Raw genomic sequence first — 26,285 nt, forward strand, 5'->3', positions numbered from 1 at the left:
CATCTAGTTCCTCATTCTCTTCACAACAGTCCCAAGACAGGGAACTCTAAACATTCACATGGAGAATGAAAGTGATGGTCTTCATCAAGTTATCTCCAGAAATACACTGTCAAGTAGATTTTACATAGCGCTAATGGCTGGGGTTGGTTTTTTGTGTGAATAAGGCCTGTTTTTTGTTTTTGTTTTAAATCCATCTCAGCCAGTGTCCATCATTACATTGTGATTATGAAACCCTCAAAATTCTGATCAATCATGGCAGAAGGGCGGGAAGTGAGCTATAAGTAGCAAGTTCATTCCTGCCCTTCTGTTTTACAGATTTCACAAACGAATGAAATGGATAGCTACACCTCTCTTTCTGGTGGATAGGTACCCCCCCCCCGATACAATCTCATTTTAATGTTTCTAGTATGTCATACTGCCCATAGGAGCCACAGTAATTCATCCACATTATCACATCCTGGTTAGGTTACCGCAACACATTCCATCCTGGGCTACCTTTGAAGATTCTTCAAGTGTTCCATCTGGTCCCAGAACATGGGGCTGCTTTGCTGGCCTAAGCCATGCAGCACACATTTGTCCACTCCAGAAAATAAAATCTATGCAGACCACTGATTCCTTTGTAGGCAACATTCAAAAGTCATTACCTATAGGCCCTTTAATAGCCTGTGGAGCCAGGATATTGACAGTCCATCTACATCTATGTAAGTATGGCTATCTGTTAAGATCCGCCAATGGGGCTCTTTTCTGTCTTCCCCTGTTATGGAAGAAAGGGAGGTGAACATCAAATGCTCTCTCGTAACCCCACACTGACCACTGACCCTGCTTTGATTTGTCTGGCTCCAAACCTGTTGAGCTTTAGGTGCCAGGTAAAAACACTTTTGTTTTTCCTGGGATTTTGTTACAGTAGGGCTCTGCTTTGTTTTGGCATTGAGCTTGCTGATGGCTTTTTAAGTCACCCAAAGTAATTGATTTTATACAGGGCTTCCATGTTTTATTGCTGGACTTGTGGCTCTTTAATTATTGATTCGGATTTAATTGGGATTGTTGGTTTTAATCTCTGATTGGTAGCAGCTGTGGGAGCCAGGCCAAGGAGTGCAGAATATAAATAAATGTATGCCTCATTTTCAAGTTGCACCTGCCCACTCCAAAGACAGCCAAGAGGGCAGAGAGGTTCTGACCCAGTGGGTTTCCCAGTTCACATGAGCTAACATGAATTCAGGGACCATTTAGCTGAAATGACATTTGGATTTGTTTATTTTGGAACTATTTCCTAACTGTGTGTGTGTGTGTGTGTGTCCTGATTCTCTAATTGTTCATTCCATCTCTCCATCATCTCAAATGAAGTTTGCTTCCCAGAAGGCACAGGTTGACAAATGTCTTGATGTTCCCTGCAATCACAGCCTTATAATCCAAGACTCAGGTAGGAGCAAGTGCAAGTGGTGCATGAATGAGGGAGGCAGGTAATGGTGCCTACTCACACTCTGCTAACAAAATCCCCCAAAGGCTGCTAATGGCTACCCAATGTCCTGCCCCAGTTTTTGGCAGCCAAGAGCTGGGCAGGAAGGGAAGAGTAGGTGGAAGTTAAACCCTTATGCCCAGACAAGCTGGTCAAGCATGAGGGTATCTAATTGGCTTGCAAAATTGCCATGCCCCATCCTAAACCATTTGCCATCTCAAGATGCTAGCCTTAAGCATTCAGCAGCAAATGCTGTTAAGTTTATTTTTTTTAAAGGTGACGTTTTGATATAAGAAGGTCTGAAAACAGAAACTGGCTGTAAAATGCTCCAGCGATGCTAATGAGTTGAAAAGTTCATCGTCTGTTAAGCATTGGCAAGGCAACCAAGCTTGCTGCGGTAGGCACACAGTTCTAGATGTGCTGGCTATGCACTCGCAAGGTGCTTTGATAGTGCTGATACAAGCAGTGATCAAAAACACTCTGCTTCAGTGGATTTTGGATCGTGTTTGAGGTTTTGGGGGAAGAGAATGGTGGTGGTAGGGTTCCCCCCCCCCTTTGGGGAATCTATTCTGCTCCTAAAGCCAATTGTGTTGGGATCTCTTAAGGACAGATGAGTACAGACTGGATTTGTGTTGGTGGCGATACTACTACTGCTGCTGATACTATTACTTCACATTTCTACCTGTATCTGAAAAGTTTTACACAGAGTATCTTGTAAGCTTTTTGTCCAGAAGACCACCTAAGTTATTGCCTGGACATTTCTTTCTTGCAAGCCCTTATTTGTACCCCTCCCCACCTTCAGAAGTGAGGCAGGCAGCCAGGAAAAACACATCCTTTTTTGTGGTAGCACCCTGTCTTTAAAATACACTTCCCTCCCCACTTCACCCAATTGCATGCTAGTAATCTTTCGACACCAAGCTAAAGTCTCCTTATTTCAACAGGCTTCTAATTAGAGGATAACCCATCTTTTGAGAGTCTGCTCCCCATTGCTGGTGTTTTTTGTCTTTCTTATTGTCTGCTTTTCACACCTGTTGTGGGAACTGGTTTAAAGAATGACCTCGTCTTTGTTTTGAATGGTTATATGAATCTGGATTTTATGCCAAGAAGCAACCTGCATTCTAACACAGCCAGGCACTATACGTATCTGTGTGTATATGTACACACATATCTTAAATACACACTCTCGGGGCAGGGAGATTATTTGACCTGGGGACTTCCAAATTTATAGTTCAGCATCCCAGGCACTATTGCTACAGCAGCTCTCAGCCAAAGAGCCAATCGTTCAGTCAGATGAGCAGCACCCAAACCAGCCTCCAGAAATGGGATCTACTGTCACAATGAACCCTAACACACATGCCCAGAAGTTCATGCATATCAACCACAGATCTTCCAGCCCATTTTAACAGAGAGCTGAAAGAATATCCAATATTGCATATAATAGTTCAAGCCAGACAGAGCCAGATAGCTAAGCAGTATACAGGTTTTATATAGGGGGAGGGGGAATCCTTAAGCATTCAAACCACATCTCCGTGCCGTTTTTCAAATTAACAGCTAGCTAGCCACCTCAGCAAAGCCGATACTCCAGCCCAAAGCAACTGAAAATGACTGATTTCTATACATTCCTGGCCCACCTCCCTCCTGCACTGGTTGGCAAAGTCTTCATTACTTCTAAAATATCCAAGCCGTATATTTTATTTTGCTTGATAAAAGGTCAGAACTTTTTTTTTTGTAAAAAAGCAATCTAGCAGCTCAGCTATTTCAGAATCCTCATTAATGTCATCTCCTCCTCATTTATTAAATGGTTCCTCTTTTTCCCAAGTAGCATTTCCCCCTGCGACTGTTGCAAAAGCACCTCTTGTTCTTCTTTAGCTGGTCCCAGCTCAATCTGCCTTAGGTGGGGGTGGGGAGTAAACAACTCTGCTGCTTTTTACCCACTGATGCCAAAGCATGCATCCTTTTAAATAAACCAGTTTCTAAATGACCTATTTACCATAAAACTCCGGGGGGGAGGGGGGATAAAATCCATGCTATTCATTTGCAATCCTCCTGTATTAACTGTTCTCTCAAAGAATATCTGAACCATCACAGTGACCTCCCGATGAAATAAAGTTCACTCCGCCAACAGTGCTCTTCCAAGGGATTTCTTTACAACAATGCTTTATAAAGTTCTCCCCATTAGTATCTTTTCTTTATTAAAAGACCTATACTCTGATTGTCCACAGGGCAATGGGTATGCTCTTTCATCATGACTGGCATTAGATACTTTATAAAGTACTAGTCTTACATCTTTATACAGTCATCTATTTTTTTTTTAAAAAATTCTATCTAATCACCTCAGTCTGTTCCGACTAGCTAGTACCCAAGCTAGCAATCTGAGGGGAAGAAATATTTTTTGAGACGAAGTCTGGAAATGAGCTTGTTTTGCAATTCGGTATAAGAACAAAGTTGTCAGATCACAGTGGTTCGGAAGGATCGTCCCCTATAAAAGATGACCAAAAAAAAAAAAAAAATCACCTGAAGTCAAAACTGTCTGTGGTCATGTCCGGATCTGTCATGTGCAGGCTGCCCATTCACTTCAATGGAGGCAGGTCTGTACATGCAAAAAAAGAGGGAAACTGCTCTCTTCATCAAAAGAGACAGAAAAGTTTGTTTGAAGTATCCTCTGATTTCTGTACCTATAGATGTAGAAATGCATTCATTACAGGATTCCCTCACTTCCTTTCCCTGTTCCCCTTATAATGAATAAGAACCTCACTGTCCTTTATAGAAATATTTATATCCCACTTTCCCCACAATGGATACTTAAAGCAGCAGACATCATCACTCTCTTCTCCTCCACTGTATCCTGATGACGATCACCCCATGAGGTAAATTAGGCAAACAGTGACTGGTCTAAGGTCAATGGGCAAGCTTCCATGGCAGAATGGCCCAGCAGGGCTCTTTTTGTAGAAAAAGCCCAGCAGGAACTCATTAGCATAATTGGCCACACCCAACAACAGGAACTCATTAGCATATTGGGCCACACCCCTGACAGCACAGCTCATTAGCATACTAGGACGCACCTCCATGTTACCAGAAGTGTGGTTATCCAGCCATACCCACCTTTTGCTTGTTATTCTGTTTACCTTGTTTGTGGTCAAAACCCAGGGCCTTTTTTGTAGCAGGAACTCCTTTGCATGGTAGGCCACACACCCCTAATGTAGCCAGTCCTAATGAGTTTCTGCTGTTGGGTGTGGCCTATTATGCTAATGAGTTCCTGCTGGGCGTGGCCAACTTGGGAGCCAGCCGGAACTCCGTTCCTGTGCGTTCCTGCCCAAAAATAGCCCTGAGAATGGGGATTTGAACCTGGTGCTCCCATATTGTTGTCTGATACTCTAACAACTACAATGCACTGGCTGTAAGAAAGGCCAATTTTGTGAGGATCTTAGCTGACCAAAATTTCATTTTATAGCTGGCACAGGTCACGGAAGCCTGATGTGTTTGACACCCAGATGGCTGCTGAGTACACCCCCAGGGAGAAGGCTAGGTTTCCCCCTAGTTGGACTCCTGGTGTACCCCTCCTGGAAGGCCATTTCAGTGCTCCAACTGCATCTGCACCCACCCCTAGGTTTTCACATGACTCCCTGGGAAACCAGTTTGTTTCTCTTGATCTTTTTGGGGTTCACATTTGCATGCAGTCCCCCACTTTCTAATTAACCAGAGAAAACCCCCACCTCCTTCCTGACAAAGCCACTAAAATGAGGAATAGCAAGAAGGGGCATTTGTCCGCTTTCATTTGTCAACTTTGGAGACCTTTGAGACGAGTCAGGTAGAAACTACACTGTTGTTTTAATTTCCACATTCCTTATTTCCTTTCCAAATTTTCCTCATTTGTCTATCTCTAGGTGCCTGTTCAGGCTAAACTTCTCCAATGGCTGGCTGTTCTACTCACATTGTTTAATGTGCAAGGAAGTTTGAAGAAGGAGAGGCAGTTGCCTTGCTGGAAACAGGAACTTGCCTGGCTCTGCCCAGAACAGAGAAAAGGGACTTTTTCATCCACACCTGGCTGATGAGACTTGTAGCTCTTCTGTAGCATTCAGTCAGGAACACAAAGGACACCCCCCAGTTCCGTCCCAGAGCAGAAGATCCAAAGGTTGTGCATGATGCAATGCTAGCCTCACTAAATATTAACAGCACACAGCCCACCCTGCATTCCTTACACTTAGAATAACATAAGAAGATCAGACCAGTGATCCATCTTGTCCAGCATCCTGTCTCAAACAGTGGCCAACCAGTTCCACTTACAATAAGAGGGTCATGAACCCATACAAAGTGACCTGCTGGATCAGACAAATATTGTATGCACTTTAGCACCCTACCGTAGCCAAGTAGATGCCTCCCCCTGAAGGCCTACAAGGAGACTGCGGAAGCCAATGACTCCCTTCACTCCTGCCACCTAGCACTAATATTCAAAAGTCTACCGATTTAGACGTCACACCATCTGACAGACATATCCAACATGGATAAATTGAGTCCCCTTTTAAACTTATCAAAGTAAACAGGGTCCCATTCACACGGAGAAGTTGCCGCGCTAAAGACACGGATGATAGGTGGATTTCCGGTGTGTGATCACACTGCAACATCTGGGAAGCATAGTACACCCATGGCTAACCCGTGGCTTCTTGCTAAAGATGCAGAGTAAAAAACTACCACATACGATGTACTAGTTTCCGGAAACCGCGGAGCAAGGATGGGCGTCTGATCGCGTTTCCGCTTGAATCCTGTGGCATCCGGCGCCCATCCATGTCCCGTCGCACACCGGATGGGTTTTTTTGTAAGTCTCCACAGGATGCACACAAACTATCATGTGCATGCGCAAACTTTGGTGTGAAAAAAAATCCCGTTTGCCATGGAAGTGGCGTCTAGCGATTGCTGTGTGATCACGCCGTACCACTTCTTTGCTGTGCTGCAGGATAGCCGTGTGATCGGCACCTAACAGCCTAACGACAAGACCTCGGTGGGACATGTTACTTTGCTCCGGGGCAAACAGCCACGCTTCCCCCCTGCATTTTCCGGCCCGCGTGACCGGGGCCCAGCTATCAGTAAATTGACTATATGGCTTAGTGCCAGCCAACCTGAAGGACCACATACTCACGTGTGAACCTACCATTCCAGTCATTTTCAAAAGACCTGCTTTGTGTGCCCCTGCCATCTGAGACTAGATGGGTGGCAACCCAAGAAAGGGCCTTCTCGGCTGCTTTGCTGAATCTCTGGAATTCCTTCCCCAAGGGAGGTTTGTCTGTCTGTCTCCCTTGATGGTGTCTTCCACCAGCAGTTGAAGACGGGTTTTCTGTTTGTTTGTTTGTTTGTTAGTTAGTTTGTTTGTTTGTTTGGCATCCACTCTTATTAGCCTTCCTCCCTCTTTATGTTTCTTATGGAATTACATTTTTATGTGTTTATGTTATGTTTTATTTAATTGTTCTAAATGCTGAATACACACATACACATGCTACTTGGAGCTATCCTCGAAGAGTGTTCGGAAGCTATAGCGAGTGCAGAATGCTGTGGCTAGACTGCTGGTTGGGACCAGCCATCAGGAGCATGTGACCCCAATACTACTGAAAGTACATTGGCTACCAATCTGCTTCTAAGCCCAAGGAGTTTAAAGTCTACATAACTTGGGACAGGGGCATCTGAAGGACTCGTCTTCTCCCATATGCTCCTGCCTAGATCACAGGGAGAGAACCTCCACACTGCCCCATTAATCAAAGACACTCATTTGGTAGGTACACAGAAGAGGGACTTTTCAGTGCCAGCCCCCAATTATGAAACAGTCTCTCAGGGAGGCGCACCTGGGCCCCTCACTTCAGGAAGCAGCTGAAGATTAATTTGCTTAATTCACCAGCAACCTTAAATTGTAATTTAAAATTTTGTTACTTGTGGATTTTGTGGATTTTATTCATTTATTTTTATAATTTGGATTTATGAATTGCCCAATCCCTGAGTGTTCAGGCCAATGAGCGATAAACAACAATAGAAATACATATCATCATAAAACACTACTTAAAACCATTTTTCAAATGCGTCAGTACATCAGATTTCAAACTGTGTCATCACCTTGCAGGAGAAGTAGGAAGAAAGCATGAAAGGGGGGGGATGTCAGTCAAGATGGTGCCAGTCACTATCCTCAACCAAAAACCTGGCAAATCATCTCTGCCTTGCAGGCCCTGTGGAATTGCATCAGGTCCCGCAGGGCACGGATGTTATTTGGCAGAGAGTTCCACCGGGTGGAAACCAGGGCTGAGAAAGCCCTGGCTCTGGTCAAGGACAGCCAGATGTCTTGTTCTCAGCATAGCGTAAAGCTCTTCGGGGGACATAGCAGAGGATGTCATCTAGGGATGTGCATTCGGTTTGTCCGAACTGAATGCACCCACGAAAATGGCCCATTCGGACCCCTTTTGGGCTGCTGCAGGCTGATTCAGATTCTCTGATCTGAATCGGCTTGCTGCCGAATTACCGCCTAATTTCGACAGCAATTCAGCCCCATTATATCATATGGGCCATTGAAGTCAATGGCAAAAACATAGGGTATATTCTGGAGGGGAGGGGGTTTGAGGGAGAGGCTCCAAACTCACAGGGTATCTGCTGGAGCCTCTCCCCAAGATACCAAGTACGTTTGAAGAACATTGGACCGGGGGTCCAATTCTATGGGCCCCGAAACAGGTTGCCCCCATCCCCTTCATTGTTCTCTATGGTGGGGAAAAAGTAATTTTTCCCACCATAGAGGACAATGGAGGGGATAGGGGCAACCTGTTTGAAAGCATGTAGAATTGGACCCCCTGGTCTAATGCTCTTGAAACTTGGTTGGTATCTTGGGGAGAGGCACTGGCAGCTACCCTGCGAGTTTGGAGTCTTTCCCTCAAGCCCCCTCCCCTCCAGCCCCCAGAATATACCCTATGTTTTTGCCATCGACTTCAATGGCCCATAGGATATAATGGGGCTGAAATTGACATTCGGCTGGCAGAAAGACTCTCCAATCTGCTCCTACTGACGAAACTGACATGCGGGAGTCTTACTGCCAGCCGAAATTGATTCTGCCAGATTCCGTGGAATCCGAATGGGCCGAATTTTGTTTTTGTACACCCCTAATGTGGTCCCAAAGATACATGGGTCCCAGACTGCTCAAGGCCTTAAAGGTCAATACCAAGACCTTGAACCTGACCTGGCACTCCACTGGGAGCCAGTGTAGCTGAGACAGCATAGGTTGTATGCAATGCTCCCTCTAAACTGTGGAGTCTTGTGAGCAAAAATGCTACTTCGTGAGCTACTGGCATTAAAGTTGTGAGCGAGCGATTTGGCTACTGCATAAACTAGTTTGATCTGGAGCCATCCTTCCTGCGCTAAGACAAAAATGTGTGAGCCAGAGGCTAAAAAACTGTGAGCCAGCTCACACTAACTCAGCCTAGAGGGAACATTGGTTGTATGTGTGCTGTCTGTGATGTTCCTGCCAGGACTCATGCCATGGATTAGTTGAAGTTTCCAGATCAGTCTCAGGGTAGGCCCACATAAAGGTGACCGTTGCGTGGATTACTGTGGCTAAGTCGGGACCGCTCATAAATGCTATAAATACATACATATATACATACATACATAGAGTTTTATTTTAAATGCTGTTTAAAGTCTGAAATGTTTTAATGTGTTGTTTCAATGTTTTAACAGTAACCATGTCAAAGACCATGAATTAGGATGGAAAAGTTTTAACTAAATAATGATAATATTAAGAAAAACCAAAAAACATGAGGCAGTAAATTCCATCAGGGGATACACTGCATGAATGGTAGCAGTCTGGACATAAGAGTTCTGGGCATAAACAGCAAAGAAACAGAAGCACTTCTTGCCCTTCTTAACTGGTTTCCTGTGGTAACCTCCAGTTTTCCTCTCTGTGAGCACAGCATATTCTTCTCCTCCCCATGCATCCATTTGTTGCATCTCAAGACTTTTCATCAAGAAAAAAGAAATTGACTGTCCCCACTCGTCCAAACGCTGGCGGACTTTCTTATTTGTAATGTCAAATGCTCTGCCGTTTCTAGAGAACGGCCATCATTACAGTTGCCTCTCTCTTTTTTTGTGAATAACTTTTCATTTCCCTTTACTATTAACCTACCCAAGCATTACCAAAGCAGACTGATCGAGCCAGTCAGACAGAGGGCTTCCTCTCTGCTTCTCCGAGAATGTTAATTTGCTTCAGTGCGTATCTCTATTCCACGGGGCTCCCGTGTTCACTTTCATATGCCTCACTGCCAGGGCTGCTGGTCACATTCACTAAGTAGATTCCTACATTCGGCTTCTCCTTGACAGACAAATACAAAATTGCTGCGTGGTTTGAAAACTGTCTAAGCGTACAGCTCTTACAGGTCTAACGGCTTGGCAAGTCTAGACTAACTAGCGCTGAAATGAAACATCCCCCATGTTGGTTGAGCTGACTACATTTTAAAATTATACGATCATACACACACACAAAATATCACTGCATCTTGAAATCCAGCTTAATTGGGATTCAAGTAGCAGGCTGAAGGCTGGAGGGGGAGGTCTTTCCCTCTCGTACCTTATACATCTCACATGCAGAAAAAGAAGGAACTGGTCAAACATACATATGATTTGGCTCTCAAGAATGTGTGCATGCGCTCTCTCTCTCTCCCCCCTCTCCCTCCCTCCCTCCCTCCTTTGGTGCAGACCATAATAATAGAATCATAGAATCACAGAGTTGGAAGGGACATCCAGGGTCACCTAGTCCAACCCCCTGCACAATACAGGAAATCCACAAATATTCCCCCCACCCCCAGTGACTCCTTCTGTATGCCCAGAAGAGGGGGGGGACCCCTTCCAGGATTCCTGGCCAAACTGGCCTAGGGAACAATTGCTTCCTGACCCCAGAGTGGTGATCGGCATTTCCCTGAGTGTGTAAGAAAGGGCTACAAGAACTAAGCACTGATACAACCCTTCCTGCCCTCCCTTCTCATGATCTGTCTAAGTTCACAGAATCAGCATTGCTGTCAGATGTCCATGTAGCCTCTGAAAACCTCCAAAGAAGGAGAGCCCACCACCTCCAGAGCAAACCTGTCTCACTGAGGAACCGCTCTGTCAGGAAGGTCTTCCTAATGTTTAGCTGAAAACTCTTCTGATTTAATTTCAACCCGTTGGTTCTAGTCTGACCTTCTGGGACAACAGAAAACAACCTGGAATGGGTCTATCATTTTAATTGTCTCAGACAGAGAACTGCTAAAAAAAATTGCAGCAAAACAGAACATGTAGTAGACTTAATATTGTAAGACACATGAGAAATGTTTCTCACTTTATGGGCTGCCACACCACCTCCTCCGTCCCACCTATCTACTATATTCCTTAACCTCCCCCATCTTTTATTTTCACTCACCATTTTAACTTCCTCATGCCTCATGCTGTTTTCTAAACTATGCATTGCTACAAATTACACTCTTCAAAAAATTTAAGGAGAGAGAGAAAGAAAAAAACTACAGCATAACCTTTGAAAAGAGAGTACCATTCACCTTAAGGAGTTCATAGTGCTGAATGCCATTCACTCCAATGTCAGGATCGATTGCCGATGGGACAGAGTAACGGGAATTGATGGCTGTGTTCTCAGGGATGGAGATATTAATGACCGTGGATGGGAAAAGAGGAGCGTTGTCATTTATATCCTCAATCAGGAACCTGATCTTGACTAGCCTGAAGACTTCATCAGGCAGTACGGCAACTTCTACCTCATAAAAACAACGATTCTCACTAAAAATGCCAGAGCAAAGCTTTTCCCGATCAATGCGGTTGGCAGTGGTGAATATTTCTCCTGTATTCTCCTCCACGCGGACCAGCGGAACGTCCCCAGTCTTGTACACAAGCTTGAACTGAAGAGGCGATGAGAGGGGCACATCGGGGTCCAGGGTCAGGTTGAGGTCCTTAAGCAAATTGCCAATTAGGACATTTTCTGGCAGCTCTTCCCGTACTGTGTAATTCTTCTCCTGTGCACCAGACTGAAACACGATGCAGGCTAACAAGACTGCCAAGAGGTAAGTCCCGGAAAGCAAGTCCATCTCCAGAATGGCTAAGGAGTTGTCTAGCAAAATGCCAAGGAGAACTGGAAAATAAAAAGGAGACACATCAGCTCATTAAAAAGGGTTCCATTGCAAAAATGTTAACAACCAGAAGATGGATTTTTTAAAAAAGGGGTAGAGGGGGAGAAAGGCTAAACATGAGCAAATACTTGGACAATGGCTTGAAAACCAGGTCAAGAACATTCTACATTTTTGTTATCAACATTGGTACATGGGGGGGAAAAACCAGTCATGCAAAGCTTTTACAAATGACCTTCCTACACATGAAGCTTCATGGACTGGGAAGATCAGAATCGCAAGGCTTCCCTGTACAATCCAGTTCAATCGCCAATCAATGCTATCGTTTTACATCTTTCTTTGAACATATACAATCTACGAGCAACTGTAGCAGCTCCAACCTAATATGGAACTGAGTCAAATCCCTCAGATTCCAGGGAATGATAGGCAGGGACATGACAGACCAACCTATGAGGGCCTGTGTCTGATTAAGGTAGGTTTCTTCAGAACTCTATGCATGTTGCTTTTGAGTACTGGGATGGAAGAACAATTGTATGCTTGAATAATTCACCAAAAAGACTGCACTGAGGTTTGGTTTAATCACTGCCTACAATAACACATCACAAACCAACCTTGCCCATGAGACGTACAAGCTGCAAAGTCCTCAGACTCACACGTTTCTTTAAGACTACAATCTGTGCTCTTGGCTACAAGCCAGAATTACAAGCATCAGTTTAATCCTGGTTGGTAGCCAAAAGAGCAAACCAGAGTTTGTTGCCAGCCAGTTTAGATGGCATGGCAAATGGCATGATGCTTTAAAACTGCACACTGGAGAGAAAGGGATACCATGACCATGAGCATCACTGATGGCTCATTCTCACCAAGAGCTGAATGTAGCCATTCTGTCTGTGGTAATGTCACTTTCCTGTGGGAGATGAGGAAAGTAAACTTTTCCCAACTCAATACTAAACCACCCTACCCAATACCCCCCCCCCACACACACACACATTTTCCCCGTCTTCCTATTCAGTTTTGTCTGGGCCTTCTTACACATGCCATCTCAAGCTATTTAGTCTCTATCTCTGCAGTACAGTTGCTTTCAGTTTGTGGAATGCCATGATCCAGATTATATAGCATAATCTGTGAAGGGCTGATGGGTTACATAGTCCCTGCTCATCTCACACCAGGTATTCAACTATGCAACTCTTGGAATAGACACCTGCTTCTCAAAAAGAACAGTCATGGCCAGAGGGCCCAGCCCGGCCCCAGAAGGTACTCCACAGACCACTCATCTATCACTTATTGTTCTTTTGCCAGCATGCTTCTATACTTCTGGAGGCTCCTCAAAAAGAACCTCCCTCTTTTCATCTTTCATCCAAGTTTAACAGGAGCAAAACTGCTTCCTGGCTGTAAAAGGACAGATAGTTCTGTCTGTTTTCTCATATGAGAACTCAGGCTGGCTGGGAAAGCTAATCAGAGTGACGCCCGTCTGGCAGAACTCAGGCAAGAGTGGATGAAATGCATTAGTAAGTAATAGATGGGGGTTCCAAAGGGCGGAACAAACAGCAAGTGGTTTTATGTCAAACAAGGAATTGGCTAGCCCGCATCTCAGAAGGAAATACCTTTATCAGCTGCTGTAGATGTGAGACCATTGGAGAGCCGGCCACAAGCGCGCTGTGCCACAGGCTGGCATTGCCCATTTAGACTGCACTTAATCTTTAAAGTGCTTTGCCACCACAATCAGCTATCATGGGCTAAGAGCTACTCCTGGTGCCTGCCCAAGTGCTTACCAATCAAGTCCATTCTTATGTCTTGAAGGTGTACACATGCATGCTTTGGTTTTTGGACAATACACGGCAATGATTCTTTTGCCTTTTTCCTGCTAGTAATTGCATTTCCTTTGTCCCATGTATAACAATTGTATTTTTATCAAGCAGATATTACAAAATGCAGATTTGAGACAACAAAACAGCAACGTGACATCAGCAATTGGCAGGAGTGATGGAAGATTATTTCGTACAGGGGGAAGGGTTTGCCTGTTCCCTACAATCTCCTCAGAATGCCACCTTCTCAATCAAATCTCGTTGATTTGACAGGCATCTCTCCTCCCTAGCAGGGAAAACATATTCATAACTGTCATCACCTTTAAAGCTGCCACCTAGAAAAGTACAGGTACAAGTGAAATCGCCAACCTGTAAAACCCACAGGAATTTTATCAACTGACATGAACGGCAGATTTTGTTAAAAGCATGTCCCCTATTTCCAATTTCCTTATGAAAAAAGTGCTTTTCCTTCCTTGACAAGGCTTCTTAATTTTGCTCCTGTTTGGCGGTAATTTGCTTCTAGCAGTAAAATCACTTTTGGAGAATAATTTGCATAGAGGGAGCTGCATAGTATATGGAACCAACTGCACAGCCCTCTCTTACCCAAGCAAATATTTATTGTAAGAGCCATCATTTTTACTGTAATTTGCAATTTACATAGCCTTGTCTTATCTGCATCCTTTTTATTGCCCAACACCCACTTACATGTAGTGCTACAAACTCAATGGTGAATAGGCTGTATAGATTTTTTTAAAATCCATCATTGTATGAAATGTGAGTTTAAAATATTGAACTAAAGTTGGCAGCCATTTATCGATGTGAAGTGTTGCATTAATCGGCGTTTAAGTGGCAGAGCTCTGCTGACAGAGTTCATATTAGTGCTTCTGTCGTGGATTCTTCCCCATTTGGCTGTATATTATATTTGGAGTAATATATATCCACCAAAAATATCCAACCCTTTTTAAAATGAACAGCTTCAGCAGCCATTGCAGATCTGCTGTGGGAATCGTAGCAGACTTTCCAGGGTCGAGACTCAGGACGAACATGCAAGTCACCTTTAATGTAGACAGAGTAGCCCTGTGTTCACTGCAAACAGATTTCTTTGTCTAAAGTGCTGTCAAGCTGCAGCTGACTTATGGCGATCCCATAGGGCTGTCAAAGTAAGAGACACTGAGAGGTGGTTTACCATTGCCTGCCTCTGCATAGTGACCCTGGACTTCCTTGATAGTCTCCCATCCAAGTACTAACCAGGGCTGACCCAATATCTAATGAGATCGGAACCTAGATTTCTCCTGCAAACAAAACCAGAGCGGAATGACCAATGGCATGAATAATACCTTTTGCATACAGGGCAGAAGCAAAACATGAATACCTTAAGCTGCCGTACACCAAATCAACACAGTGGTCCAGCAACTATTTTGTACACATACTTTCTCTTCCAGGCCTCTATAACCTGTGGTCCATCAAGCCAAATCTATCACAGACTTGTGACCACCATTACAGCCAGCCATGCATGGTAACCTATCATCACTTCCAGGGCTCTTTTTGTAGAAAAAGCCCAGCAGGAACTCATTAGCTTAATAGGCCACGCCCAACAGCAGGAACTCATTAGCATATTGGACCACACCCCTGACAGCACAGCTCATTAGCACATTAGGCCGCACCCACATGTTACCAGAAGTGTGGTCATCCAGCCACACCCATCTTTTGCTTGTTATCCTGTTTACCTTGTCTGTTGTCAAAACCCAGGGCCTTTTTTTGTAGCAGGAACTCCTTTGCATGTTAGGCCACACACCCCTAATGTAGCCAATCCTAATGAGTTTCTGATGTTGGGTGTGGCCTATTATGTTAATGAGTTCCTGCTGGGCGTGGCCAACCTGGGGGCCAGCCAGAACTCCGTTCCTGTGCGTTCCTGCCCCAAAACAGCCCTGATCACTTCAATATGCTTTCTTGTCTAGTTGCCAGTCTGGACTATAAAACAGGCAAGCTTTTGTCATCTCATTAGCACGATGCATCAACAGTAGGCACACTCAGCCTTATGTTTCGCAGACAGAAGAAACCAGAGGTTGGATCCCATGCTTCCTTTCCACTGAATTGGTACTATGACACAATTCTACCAGGTCTTTGTCCAACAAAAAAATACTTCCTGCTACAAAGACTTCAGAGGAAGCCTTTCTACACTGAAGGAAACTTTTCTCTGTTAAAGGAATACTTAGCAGAATAACAAACATCACTACATCCAACGCAGTGGAAAGCAGAAATAGGATCCAAACCCAGAGGCTCTCATATAGACAGCAGTTCCCCAAACTCTGTTACCAGAAGGCTTATAGCTGGATATGCCATGGGTTTTACCCGAGACACTGTGTGTGCAAGGTTTGCATGATGTGCTTTAATTTCAAGCTATGAGCCCATTCCAACTTCCTTGCAACAAGCAGAATAGTGACATAGATGGCGTGGAAACTATACTGGCCACCAATGAAACCATGGTCTATGTAACAGTCTGCCATCGAATCTACAGTTTCATCCTGTGACAAGCTGTTAAGACCCCTTTCCAAGAACTCATCAGCATGATGTTTGTTATACAGCAGCACAGCAGTGTTGCCATTAAGCTAGTATGAATGCATGAACTTTGGAGGGGGTGGAAACAGAGTCTCCGGAGGCTATAATAAAAACTTAACAGGGGCTGCGGTCACACGGGCAGGAAACTGCGAGGGGGGAGCGTGGCTATTAGCCCCGGGGCAAAATACCTCGTGGCAGCAGGATCAGACGAACTGATGAGGTCCCATGGTTAAGGTGGAGGTGCCGATCACACGAGCATCCGCACCTCCACCGAGAGCAGCCGGCTGATTGGAAGGGGATGGAACGGGCCGTTCACAGCCCACTCTGGGCAGGGTCCTGGGCCGCTCACCAGGAGAGGAGGGGAGGGGGGAGTAACCCGCCGGATCCCCCCTCCCCACCAGCAGCCTGCCCGCCCGCCTGCCCGCCCTCCCCCCCGGGACACGCGGCCCGCTCTCTGCCTGGCCACTGCCGCTCGCCCCCATTGCAGCCCCCCCATGGCCCTCCGTCGACCCTACCGCCACGCGCCTTTGTGCGCATGCGCTGTTGGGCTCTTCTAGAGGCATGGGGGGGAGACCACCCGGCGGGCGCCGGATGCCACGGGAGTCCGGCAGGGGCGCGATCAGGTGCCCACCCTTGCTGCGCAGTTCCCAGAAACTAGTACCTCGGAGTTACTAGTTTTTTACTGCGCATCTTCGGCCGGTAGCCACGGATCAGCCATGGGAGCTCTATGCTCCCCAGATGTTGCTGTGAGATCGCGCCCGGAAACTCCGCCTCTCTTCAGTCCCTCTTGCGTGCTTACTGCTCCGTGTGACCGCAGCCAGGAATGGTTTTAAAAAATGACTTGGGGAGGGGAAAGTTCTGTGTTGGGCAGACGTGCTACAGAGACTATTGGATTTGGATCAGGGGCACTTGGCCTCAGCTCCTTGATCAGCCAATGATGTGGCCAACGTCTGAATTTCTCCCTGGGTTTTGGAGTTATGAAATGCCTAGTATATTTTCTGAAGTATAATTGATAAATGAAGAATTATCTGCTGTTTTTTTTTTAACTTCCTAATTTGTATCAAGCATTATGTACATGCAGTTTGCTGTAACTTTTGAAACCTTTGTCTTCTTGGTATCCATTTCCCCTTTGCACGTGCCTAACCATTAAAAATGATAAAAAGGCAACCTTGATATGATGGTGTAATGTAGATGTATGAAAATTCTTCTTGGGTGGTGTTTTACTACTATACAGAGGCACACAGACACACAGGTAAGCCATAACAGTTCTTAATGCACTGCAAGACATTTTTGCAGTGTTTATCAATATACACATTTGCATTAACAACTTGAGAATAGAGGTGCAAATAATTTCTAGTAATAGACAAATGCAGCAAACTCCATGAAATCCAGTTCCCAGATTCTATTTCACATGGAATGCAGCATAGAAAGAAATTCTGGAACAACAGCAGAAGGGGGAAATCCACTCAGCGAAAGACTGGCCATGAAACTTGTGGGGTGACCTTGAGCTGATCAGTCTCCTGCTTCTCTTTCAGGCTAACCTATTTCACAGAATTGTTGGGAGGATAAAATAAGATAAACCACCATGTATATCACTCTGAGCTCCTTAGAGGAAGAACAGGACAACTGTGATAAATTAAGAACGGAAATAAATGCTCCCACATATACAGAGAGAGAGAGAGAGAGAGAGAGAGAGAGAGAGAGAGAGAGAGAGAGCGAGCGAGCGCTAGGCAAGATCCATAATATATAGGATTGTTGTATCCCACACACTGAACGACACACATCACATTGCAAATTAAATCACTACATCTGATTTAGGGTCTGGATCCAGCCAGTCTCCAAGTTCTGCTCTTCCGTACAAAGCCTGTCTCATGTGGCTTTGTTCTTCATGAAGGTCCCATGATCCCTTCCATAAGCATTCCTTTTTTCACCATCAGAAAAAGCTGGCTGGGGCTTGCATTTGTACACACTAAATATACATTATCTTGCAGGAACAGAGCATGATAGAATTAAACACAGTGACTCACAATAATCCCCCCACTTCCCCAGTAAAACACTGCTTTGCGCAGTCTCTCCATGTGCTTGAAGCTTATTCTTCATCTTTTTTTATTAGACTGTTCTGTAAAGGACACTAAAGGAAAAGAAACAGTCAACCATGACAATGTCTATAGACAGGGTTCCCCCCCCTCCCTTTTCTCTCTCCTTTTTCTCCTTTTTTTACCTTACCAGTTGACATGAGCATTGGGATTAGAAAACTAACTCGAGTCTTCCCCTCTTGTGTTTTACAGTTTCCATGCTAAGCCTGCTTGAAACCCATAAGGATAAAAAAATAATCCTAACGCAATAACAAATATCTTCATAAATTATATTGCAATGCACAGGCTAAGCAACTACTGCCTAAGGAGTTACAAATGGGATGGGTGGGGGAAATATCAATGCTATCACTGCTCCAGTTTTTTGCCACCATTCAGATATGCCTAAATTCTAATTTGTTTAAAATTCTGAACTTAAAAAGAGACAAACTAGACAACACAAGCAATCCGTGGCTACCACAAAAAATGTACATCTGCTGCTTTCCCTTAGAAATGTACAGTAATAAGGACTTTTCAGATGTTACATTTGGGGGATCCAACAATGCACAGCTTAAGTATGCACTGTGATGTTTCAGTACACACGGTTGCCATTTTGTCTGAATAGGAAAACGTGCATGTTTTCAAGCTTTGGTACATGCAACTGGAGCATATTTTTCAAAGTATGGGTTCCTGCCGGGAGCACATACCAGGAACACCACATTTAGTTCACACTTCCTGTATGCATGGTTGTCTGCCTCCAAATGTAACATGTGAAAAGTCTTATAGACAACACAGGATGGGATATAACAACACTGCTAGTCCTCACTCATTGGCAATCAGCAGCCATTGAAGTGTCACCTGGGCAAGGAGCTCATCACACATGATGCCATACCATAATTTGCTTTACCACACCATAATTTTACATATCATAATACCCCTTTAGAGAAGGCTCCAGAGACATTTGCAGGGGGCTCACCTGATTATAATATAATCTGCCTTCTGCTGTCAGGCACTATGGTCATTACATACAGAATGACATCATTTGCTGTGACAGCCAGAAAGATACATAGTATGACCACAGGACTGGATTCAAATTTGCTGAAGAGTGCCTTCCAGGAATGGAAGGGAAGCTTTGCATCCAGGCCCATGTTTTGCCTCCAACCTCACTACTGTGCAGGTGATTGATTAATTTAGCACTATGATGAAAGCTTTTGCTTTTCTTTTAAAAAGGGCCTCTATTCTTTGTATGCAAGATGGTTTGTACCTCATGGGTAAGTTATAATGACCAATAACCATATGCAATAAAGGATTAAGTACTCCATTATTATGTGCTAACAGGGAAGAGGAGGAGAAGACTTGTCAGTCAAAGGTTGGATTAAGAACATGTGGAATACATTAACAACATTGACTCATAAAGCAGTACAGGAAAAGTGAGAAGAAGGGGGGGGGAAGAAACAGCTTTCCTGACAAAAGGACTATTTTTGGAACCTCAAATGTGGACAGAATGTATCCTTTGAATTATTGCTTTATTAAGGTTTAAGAGGGTTTGCATTATGCAATATGCTTTGTTAAATTTCTCTCCCTCTCTCATCTTCCTGTTTCTGAATGGGGGGGGGTATTTAAAAGTTCACATTAAAAATAAGCAACACTGTTGCAAGCTCCCCGTGAAGTCACAAGAAAACAAAACACACAGTAATCAGGCTCCTGCTACCCAATTCAAATGAAGGAAGCAGAACCAGCCACTATAATATAAGAGTATATTCCCAGAGAGAGTTGCTAGTGATGATATACCACAGCCACCTGGCACTGGAGGTTTGTCAACAGAAGCGAGAACAAGAGCATGCTTCTGCATCATATTGTCAGATATTTGCACAGGGATAAAAAAAAAAAAGGAGACAAGATTTCTTGAGAGTCTTAGTTTATGCACCAGAGATCTCAATAAAGCTTGGATTACTGAAAGGAAGAGCCTCCCAATGCTGTTGTTTTTTTTTTTTTACTGCCCACCCTCTCCTCTATCCAAGTCACACCTATGTTTCGGTGGAATTAGAATGTCAACCACTACCCTTGGATGTATGACTTTTTTCGGCAGGTGACAGGGGAGCAATCAAGTGGAGACAGTATGGTGTAGTGGTTAGAGTACAAATCTAGTATCCAATCCAATCTAATTCAAATTCCCAGCCATATGGAGACCAGAAGAGAGCCACATATGCTGCTCTGACTCCTTGAAGAATGGTAGAATAAGTATGTGATAGGCAGCAGATAACCAGATTGTGTGAAAGGTTCAGTTGTTAACTGGTTCTAAATTCATGCTTTCTTGATAAGCTACCATGTGAAGCCCATGACAGCATTCACCCTTCAGGCAAGCTGTTGAGACATTCTGCCTTGCAGCCCAAATCTACTCGTAGACACAAAGCTGAGGCTGGAAGAACTTCAGGACTACAAGTCGCAGGGTATATGCTGATCCATACTTAAGAGTAAGTTCCATCCCTACACCAAGTAAACAACCATGGTATTGACTGTTAATTTGTCAGTCATCAAGTAGTGCTTGCTGTAACATCCAAACTTGGTCTTCCGGTTGCAGTATTTATTGGTTTACAGGCAAAATAGGGGTAAATGAACATAGGAAAGAAGCACACCAGTAGAGTCTTTACTAGAAGAGGTCAAGTATGGCTGTAATCAAGCCAAAAAGGTAATTAACATTTCTATGGCATTCCAATGTGAAATAACATAAGTACATGCTTAAATCTTTCCCACCAAAACAACACAATGCCATCTTGAGCTGGACATATTTCTAGGGTTGCCAGGTGAATCCGACAAGCAGGCAGGGGACTTACCAGGAGGCTCCGGGAGAGGGGAAAGAGGCTCCAGGAGAGGGAACTCTGAAGTGAGTTGCTGCCATCACATTTAAAGGGATCGTGTTCCTTATAAATGCTTTCCCTCCATTAGAAATAATGGAAGATGGGGGAACCTTCTTTTGGTGTGCATAGAATTGTACCCCCTGGTCCAATCTTTTTGAAACTTGAGGGGCTTTTTTGAGGAGAGGCTCCAGTAGCTATGCTGAAAATTTGGTGCCTCTAACTAAAAAACACCCCCCGAGCCCCAGATACCCACAGATTGATTCTCCATCTACATATATAAAAGAAAGTCCCCTCACTGTAAAATCAATGCCCAAGCCAAACTGCTGGACCTAGAGACACCAAATTCTGGGACAGTGCTCCTATCGTGGCGTAGCTGCTCGCTAAGAAGGGATTTTTAGAAATTCGACCCCTGAATGGGTCAAAGGGGGGGAATGTGCTCCCCCCATTGATTCCTATGCCTCTTTGCATCCCCCCACTCTCTGATAAGTCAGCTGCAAAGCTCAGTGTTCTGAGGTTAAAAAACCCCAACAGTTACATTAGCACAGAACTAATGATGAGGAAATTAGGAGTGGCCAACAACCACCTGTGAGGTGAAGCAAAGCTGATGGCCCAGCCTCTCTGATGGCTTCCAACACACTCCTCCGTCCTACACCTGACAGGCAGTTGTCTGTCAGGTGCAGCAGTGGTTGCAGGGTGCTTAAAGCTGCCTGTCAGGTGTAGGAGAGGAGATGGGATGCTTACAGCCACCAGGGAGGTTTGCTCATCAAGACTGCTTTAGCCCTGCTACTGGCCCTCCCTGATGCCTTTAAACATAAACCCCCCAACACCAGACAGGCAGGTGTCTGTCAGGTGTAGGACCAGGACCAGGATACTTTAATCCATCAGGGACGCCACCCCAGCAGGATTACCTTAGCGATGCTGCTGGCCAAGCCTCTCTCTCTCTCTTTTTAATTTAAATTTTTTATTGCATTCAACATAAACTGGCCAAGCCTCTCTGATGGCTTCCAACACACTCCCCCTACCTCCTACACCTAACAGGTGGTTGGCTGTCAGGTGCAGCAGTGGTTGCAGGGTGCTTAAAGCCATGAGGGAGCCCACCCCAGCAGTCTACAGAGAGGTCCTTCAGTAGAGAGGGGAAAAGTACGTATGTCTCACTTCATTTTTTACACTACAATCTTCTCTGTTAGAATTCCTACAACAAATGTTACATTTAAAATTTTACATCATCAGTATTATAACTGGATTTATGGAAGTTAAATACCACAGTGAAGCACAGGTATCAGGCTAGTTATATCCTATGGGGACTGGTCTCCATAGGGTATAATGTAGTGCCCAGCAGCTATTTCCCCTCCTCAGTTTCTAATAGCCCTGAAGCAAGGGGCTCTGGGGCAAGTGATGCTCTGTCTTCTTGGTGCTTGGGGGGGTCAACAGTGGGAGGGCTTCTAATGTCCTGGCCCCACTGCTGGACCTCCTGATGGCACTGGTATTTCTGGCCACTGTGTGACACAGAGTGTTGGACTGGATGGGCCTTTGTTCTTATGTTCTTAAGGGAAGGGGCTCCAAACCAGGGGATCCCCTGCCCCCAGCTGGGGATTAGCAACCCTACGTATTTCTCCTATATCCACACAACAGAGTGCGGTTGAAATAGAACTTATTAAAGCACTCACAGAAGCTGCACATTTCAGCACCCCAAATCCAAATTGATCAAGCTTCTGTACGCACAGGGTACAAGAGAAGAGAAGGTGTTAAACTGGACAAGCTGCTTATGAATTCCATTTCCACTGAAGCATTTTGTATTTTTAGAATGGCTTCCCAAAGGAATGCTTGTGGAAGCTTGTTGGATCTTCTATTTTTTTCCCTTGAACTTTTGCTTGTAAATTAACGATGTAATTCATACTCATTTGCATAATAAGACATTGCCGGCAGTGTGTCTGTATGGGCAAAAGGGTCACAGACAACCGTGCTCTTTCCAAATAAGACCCAATGGCCATTTGCCTGCAGCACAAGTCTTCAGACCAGGTCACCCGTGTTTGTGTTACTAATCTTGAACCTACATTACTAAATCAATACAAATATGACCTTCCATGAGCTATGTTGATCTAAAGCATGCGACTTTTCTCTCCCAATCTATTGCAAGAATTGACTAGGGACTGATCTTTTATTAAAGCACTGTGTGTGTTGCAGGTCAAGAAAATTGCCAGACATCAATGGATTCAGGTTCAATGGGGGGGGAGTGCTCCCCCACAAAACCACATCCAACTGAATCCTCTACAGCCAAGATGCTTTAAGTGTCAACTGTGACAAGATTTGAGCTGCCCACTGAACTAGATGGAACAGGGTTCTACGCCAGCAGTATAAGAGTGCAATGTTGAGGGGGGGGGGAGATATTCCCACTGCCACAGCTGCAGTGTCTGCCAGTCATTTCTGCCTGGACCAAGGGGGGAACTATGACAAAAGAAAGAGAGGAAGGAAAGGGAGTGGTTATCTAGAAACAGGGTACCGTTTGCTAGATGAAGACATGTTGGGGGGGGGAGCAGAGAACCATTTTCACGGAACTCAATATAGTTGTGGCTCCTGAAAAACATTCCACCCATGGGATTAATTGCCAGAATTTAAAGAGGTGCTCATCTTCCTCTCCACCTGAGACATTTTGCCGATTTTATTGAAACACTTTCAAACTTCACTCAACTGTTCTACAAATGTGTTTTTCTCAAAACCTCAAAGATTGTGCTAAAGTCTGTAATTACGCCCAAATTCTGTGGAAAAACTCTGAATTAAGGTGAGGCTATGAGCTTCTCATTTTCAACTCTAGTTCAGTCCCCCCCCCAATTCCCCATTCTGTACTTTCAACAACCACTTACGAAGTAGAAAAACCAACAGGCACAGCTCTAGCCACTGAAGTCTAGCCTGCATACTTACAGCACGTTTACCATATAGAGACAGGGTTGCCAGCCTCCAGGTGGAGTCTGGAGATCTCCCACTTTTACAACTGATCTCCAGCTGACAGAGATCAGCTCCCCTGGAGAAAATGTTTGCTTTGAAGGGTGGACTCCATGGCATTGTACCATGCTGAGGCCCCTCCCCTCTCCAAATCCCACCCTCTCCTGGATCCACCCCCAAAGTCTCCAGGTATTTTCCAACCCAGACCTGGCAACCCTATATACAAAGCTATTCTGACCTAAGCCCATTTACTACAATGAGCTTTAATTAGACTAATCAGCATGAGATTGCTGTGTAAGGTTCATCAGGGCCTGGGCAAGAGGCCCTATTAGGAGCTAGTGCATAAGCAACCTTGAGTTCCATGAGGGATGAAAGGCAAAATACAAATCGAGCAATATTCATTGTCTTCCATTGAAAGCAAGAATTGCTACCACATAGCTATGGATAGCAGAGTCCCGGGGAAGGGCCAACACTGCATGCAGTGATCCTGCTCCCCATTGGAAAAAAAATAGTAAGTCTACACCCTGCTTTTGGGCTCAATGAGTGCACAAAGCAGCGTTGCAAATGACTTATACAACCTGCAATCATTTTACTTCCCCCCCCCAGCCCTCCAAACTACGAGAGATTATTTGTATGAGCAGGAGTCTTCAAATATCTCCTCCAGTTTTGCTTCAAAAAGAAATTGGGTGGCAATGCCAGAAATATGGGTCATAGAATAAGCCAAGACAGAAGAGAAGCTGAAAATCAAGCTGAACAGAAAAAAGACCAAGATATTCATGATGCAGGGTTTGGAGAAGGTAATGGTGAGAAAAGATGAAAGGATGAAAGAGCCAAGGGGAATTCACACAATGAAGGGAAAGGAGCAAAAATGCTGATACTTGGAGAGCTCGTGGCTTCCATTCAGGGGACTTGGCTTTGAGGTTTCCAATCCTACTAGAGGAACCTTCAAACAAGGAGGACTGGCCTTATTCCATACACTGCTGCCTGTCAATTGAGCTGCTCAAGACAGAACCTTCCTGCAGAAGTGGGTGGCCACGAGAGAGAGGACCCACTTATGGAACACCTACCATCATAGGTTCATCTGGTGCTTATTAGCCTTACTAGATTTAGGTGCCAAGCTAAAATGTTACTTTTTTTCCCCAGGCTTTTAATGGAGGATATTGTACAAAGGGTTTCTGCTTCACACTATTTTTAGTCTTTTAGTACAATGTGTAAGGATGTCTCATGAACTCGGAAGGGCTGAAAGTATAGGATATATACTCTTTCACTGAATGAAGAATACAGCATTCTGTTCAACAGTTTGGACCAACTTAAGGAGGAGTTCACACAATGGTTCTGTCATGTTCCTTTAAACTGTCTCAGAGAGACATCCCCCTTATGTTAATGGTTAGGTTTTTACCAAGTATTTGAGCAATTTTCTTTGAAGTAGATTTGCGTGAGGCATATTTTCATTTCTAACTCTGGAGATACTTCCACATGAAACATAAATGGCAGACCAATGATGGGCAAAGGCCACCATGACTGATCTTCTGAAACACTCTATGTGTGATCCACAAAGATTGCCTACATGGGAATTCTAATATAGGGTTAGTTTGTCATGGGCACCCAATATAGTCATATCCAGGCTTTATCATATATATTTACTGATGCCTCTTGGTTTGGATTCAAGAATGGAAAGGAAGAGGAAAAGAGATGCTAATATTATTCTCTAAACATTTTTGCAGAAGTGCTCTCAATATGATATGTCCTAAGCAGGTTCTATAGCAGCAATCACTAGGTGTGTGTGTGGGGGGGAGATGAGAAATCACCAAGGTAAGGAAAAGAAACAATTGGGAAATGAGTTCCCCAGTCTATCTCTCCTGCAGGACACTATAAACACTTTAGTTTCCATATCTCCCCTCCACTATTTTCTTCCCTTTGATTTTCAGCCTCTCTCAACATCCTGAGGATAATTAACATATCCAGTCTTCATCAGGCTCTCTTTTTTGTGCGGGGAGCCCTTAACTCACATCCCCCCCACATACCTACAGAGCCCTATGCGTGCAAACATTTCAGTCTTGTTTATCAGTATGCCCCCTACATTGCCTTCACAACAGCAAACCACGGTTGAGTAATATTAGAAGAAACAAGCTGGGTGGAGGACACTTGACTATATGCGAAGGAGAAATTTATTTATTTGGAAATCCTCTCCACACACCCAAATTGCATTCTAAACACATGAAGCTGCCTTATCCTGAATCAGACCACTGGTCCAACGAGATCAAGATTGTCTGCTCAGGCTGGCAGCAGCTCCCCAAGGTCTCAGGTGGAGAAAGGTCTTTCACATCACCTCCTACCTGATCTTTACTGGAGACAGTGAGGATCGAATCTGGGACCTTCCGCAAGCAAAGCAGATGCTGACCATCCACAAGCAAAGCACATGCTCTGCTACTAGGCCACAGCCCCATACCAATGTCTCAGGGGTTTAATCAAAC

General features: G+C 44.5%; 1 protein-coding gene across 1 annotated transcript in view; it reads right to left on the bottom strand.

The window, feature by feature from the left end:
- The window catches only part of LOC107113293 (protocadherin-11 X-linked-like), a 228,723-nt gene that overhangs the window by 70,470 nt on the left and 131,968 nt on the right, over positions 1 to 26,285 (bottom strand). The window contains exon 2 of the mRNA XM_015414604.1: positions 11,002 to 11,585. Within this exon, the coding sequence (XP_015270090.1) occupies positions 11,002 to 11,541 (540 nt within the window). The 5' untranslated portion in view covers positions 11,542 to 11,585. The remainder of the gene's footprint in view (positions 1 to 11,001; positions 11,586 to 26,285) is intronic.

This window comes from Gekko japonicus, unplaced genomic scaffold (genome assembly GCF_001447785.1).
Source record: "Gekko japonicus isolate JY-2015 unplaced genomic scaffold, Gekko_japonicus_V1.1 scaffold780, whole genome shotgun sequence".
Taxonomy (NCBI): domain Eukaryota; kingdom Metazoa; phylum Chordata; class Lepidosauria; order Squamata; family Gekkonidae; genus Gekko; species Gekko japonicus.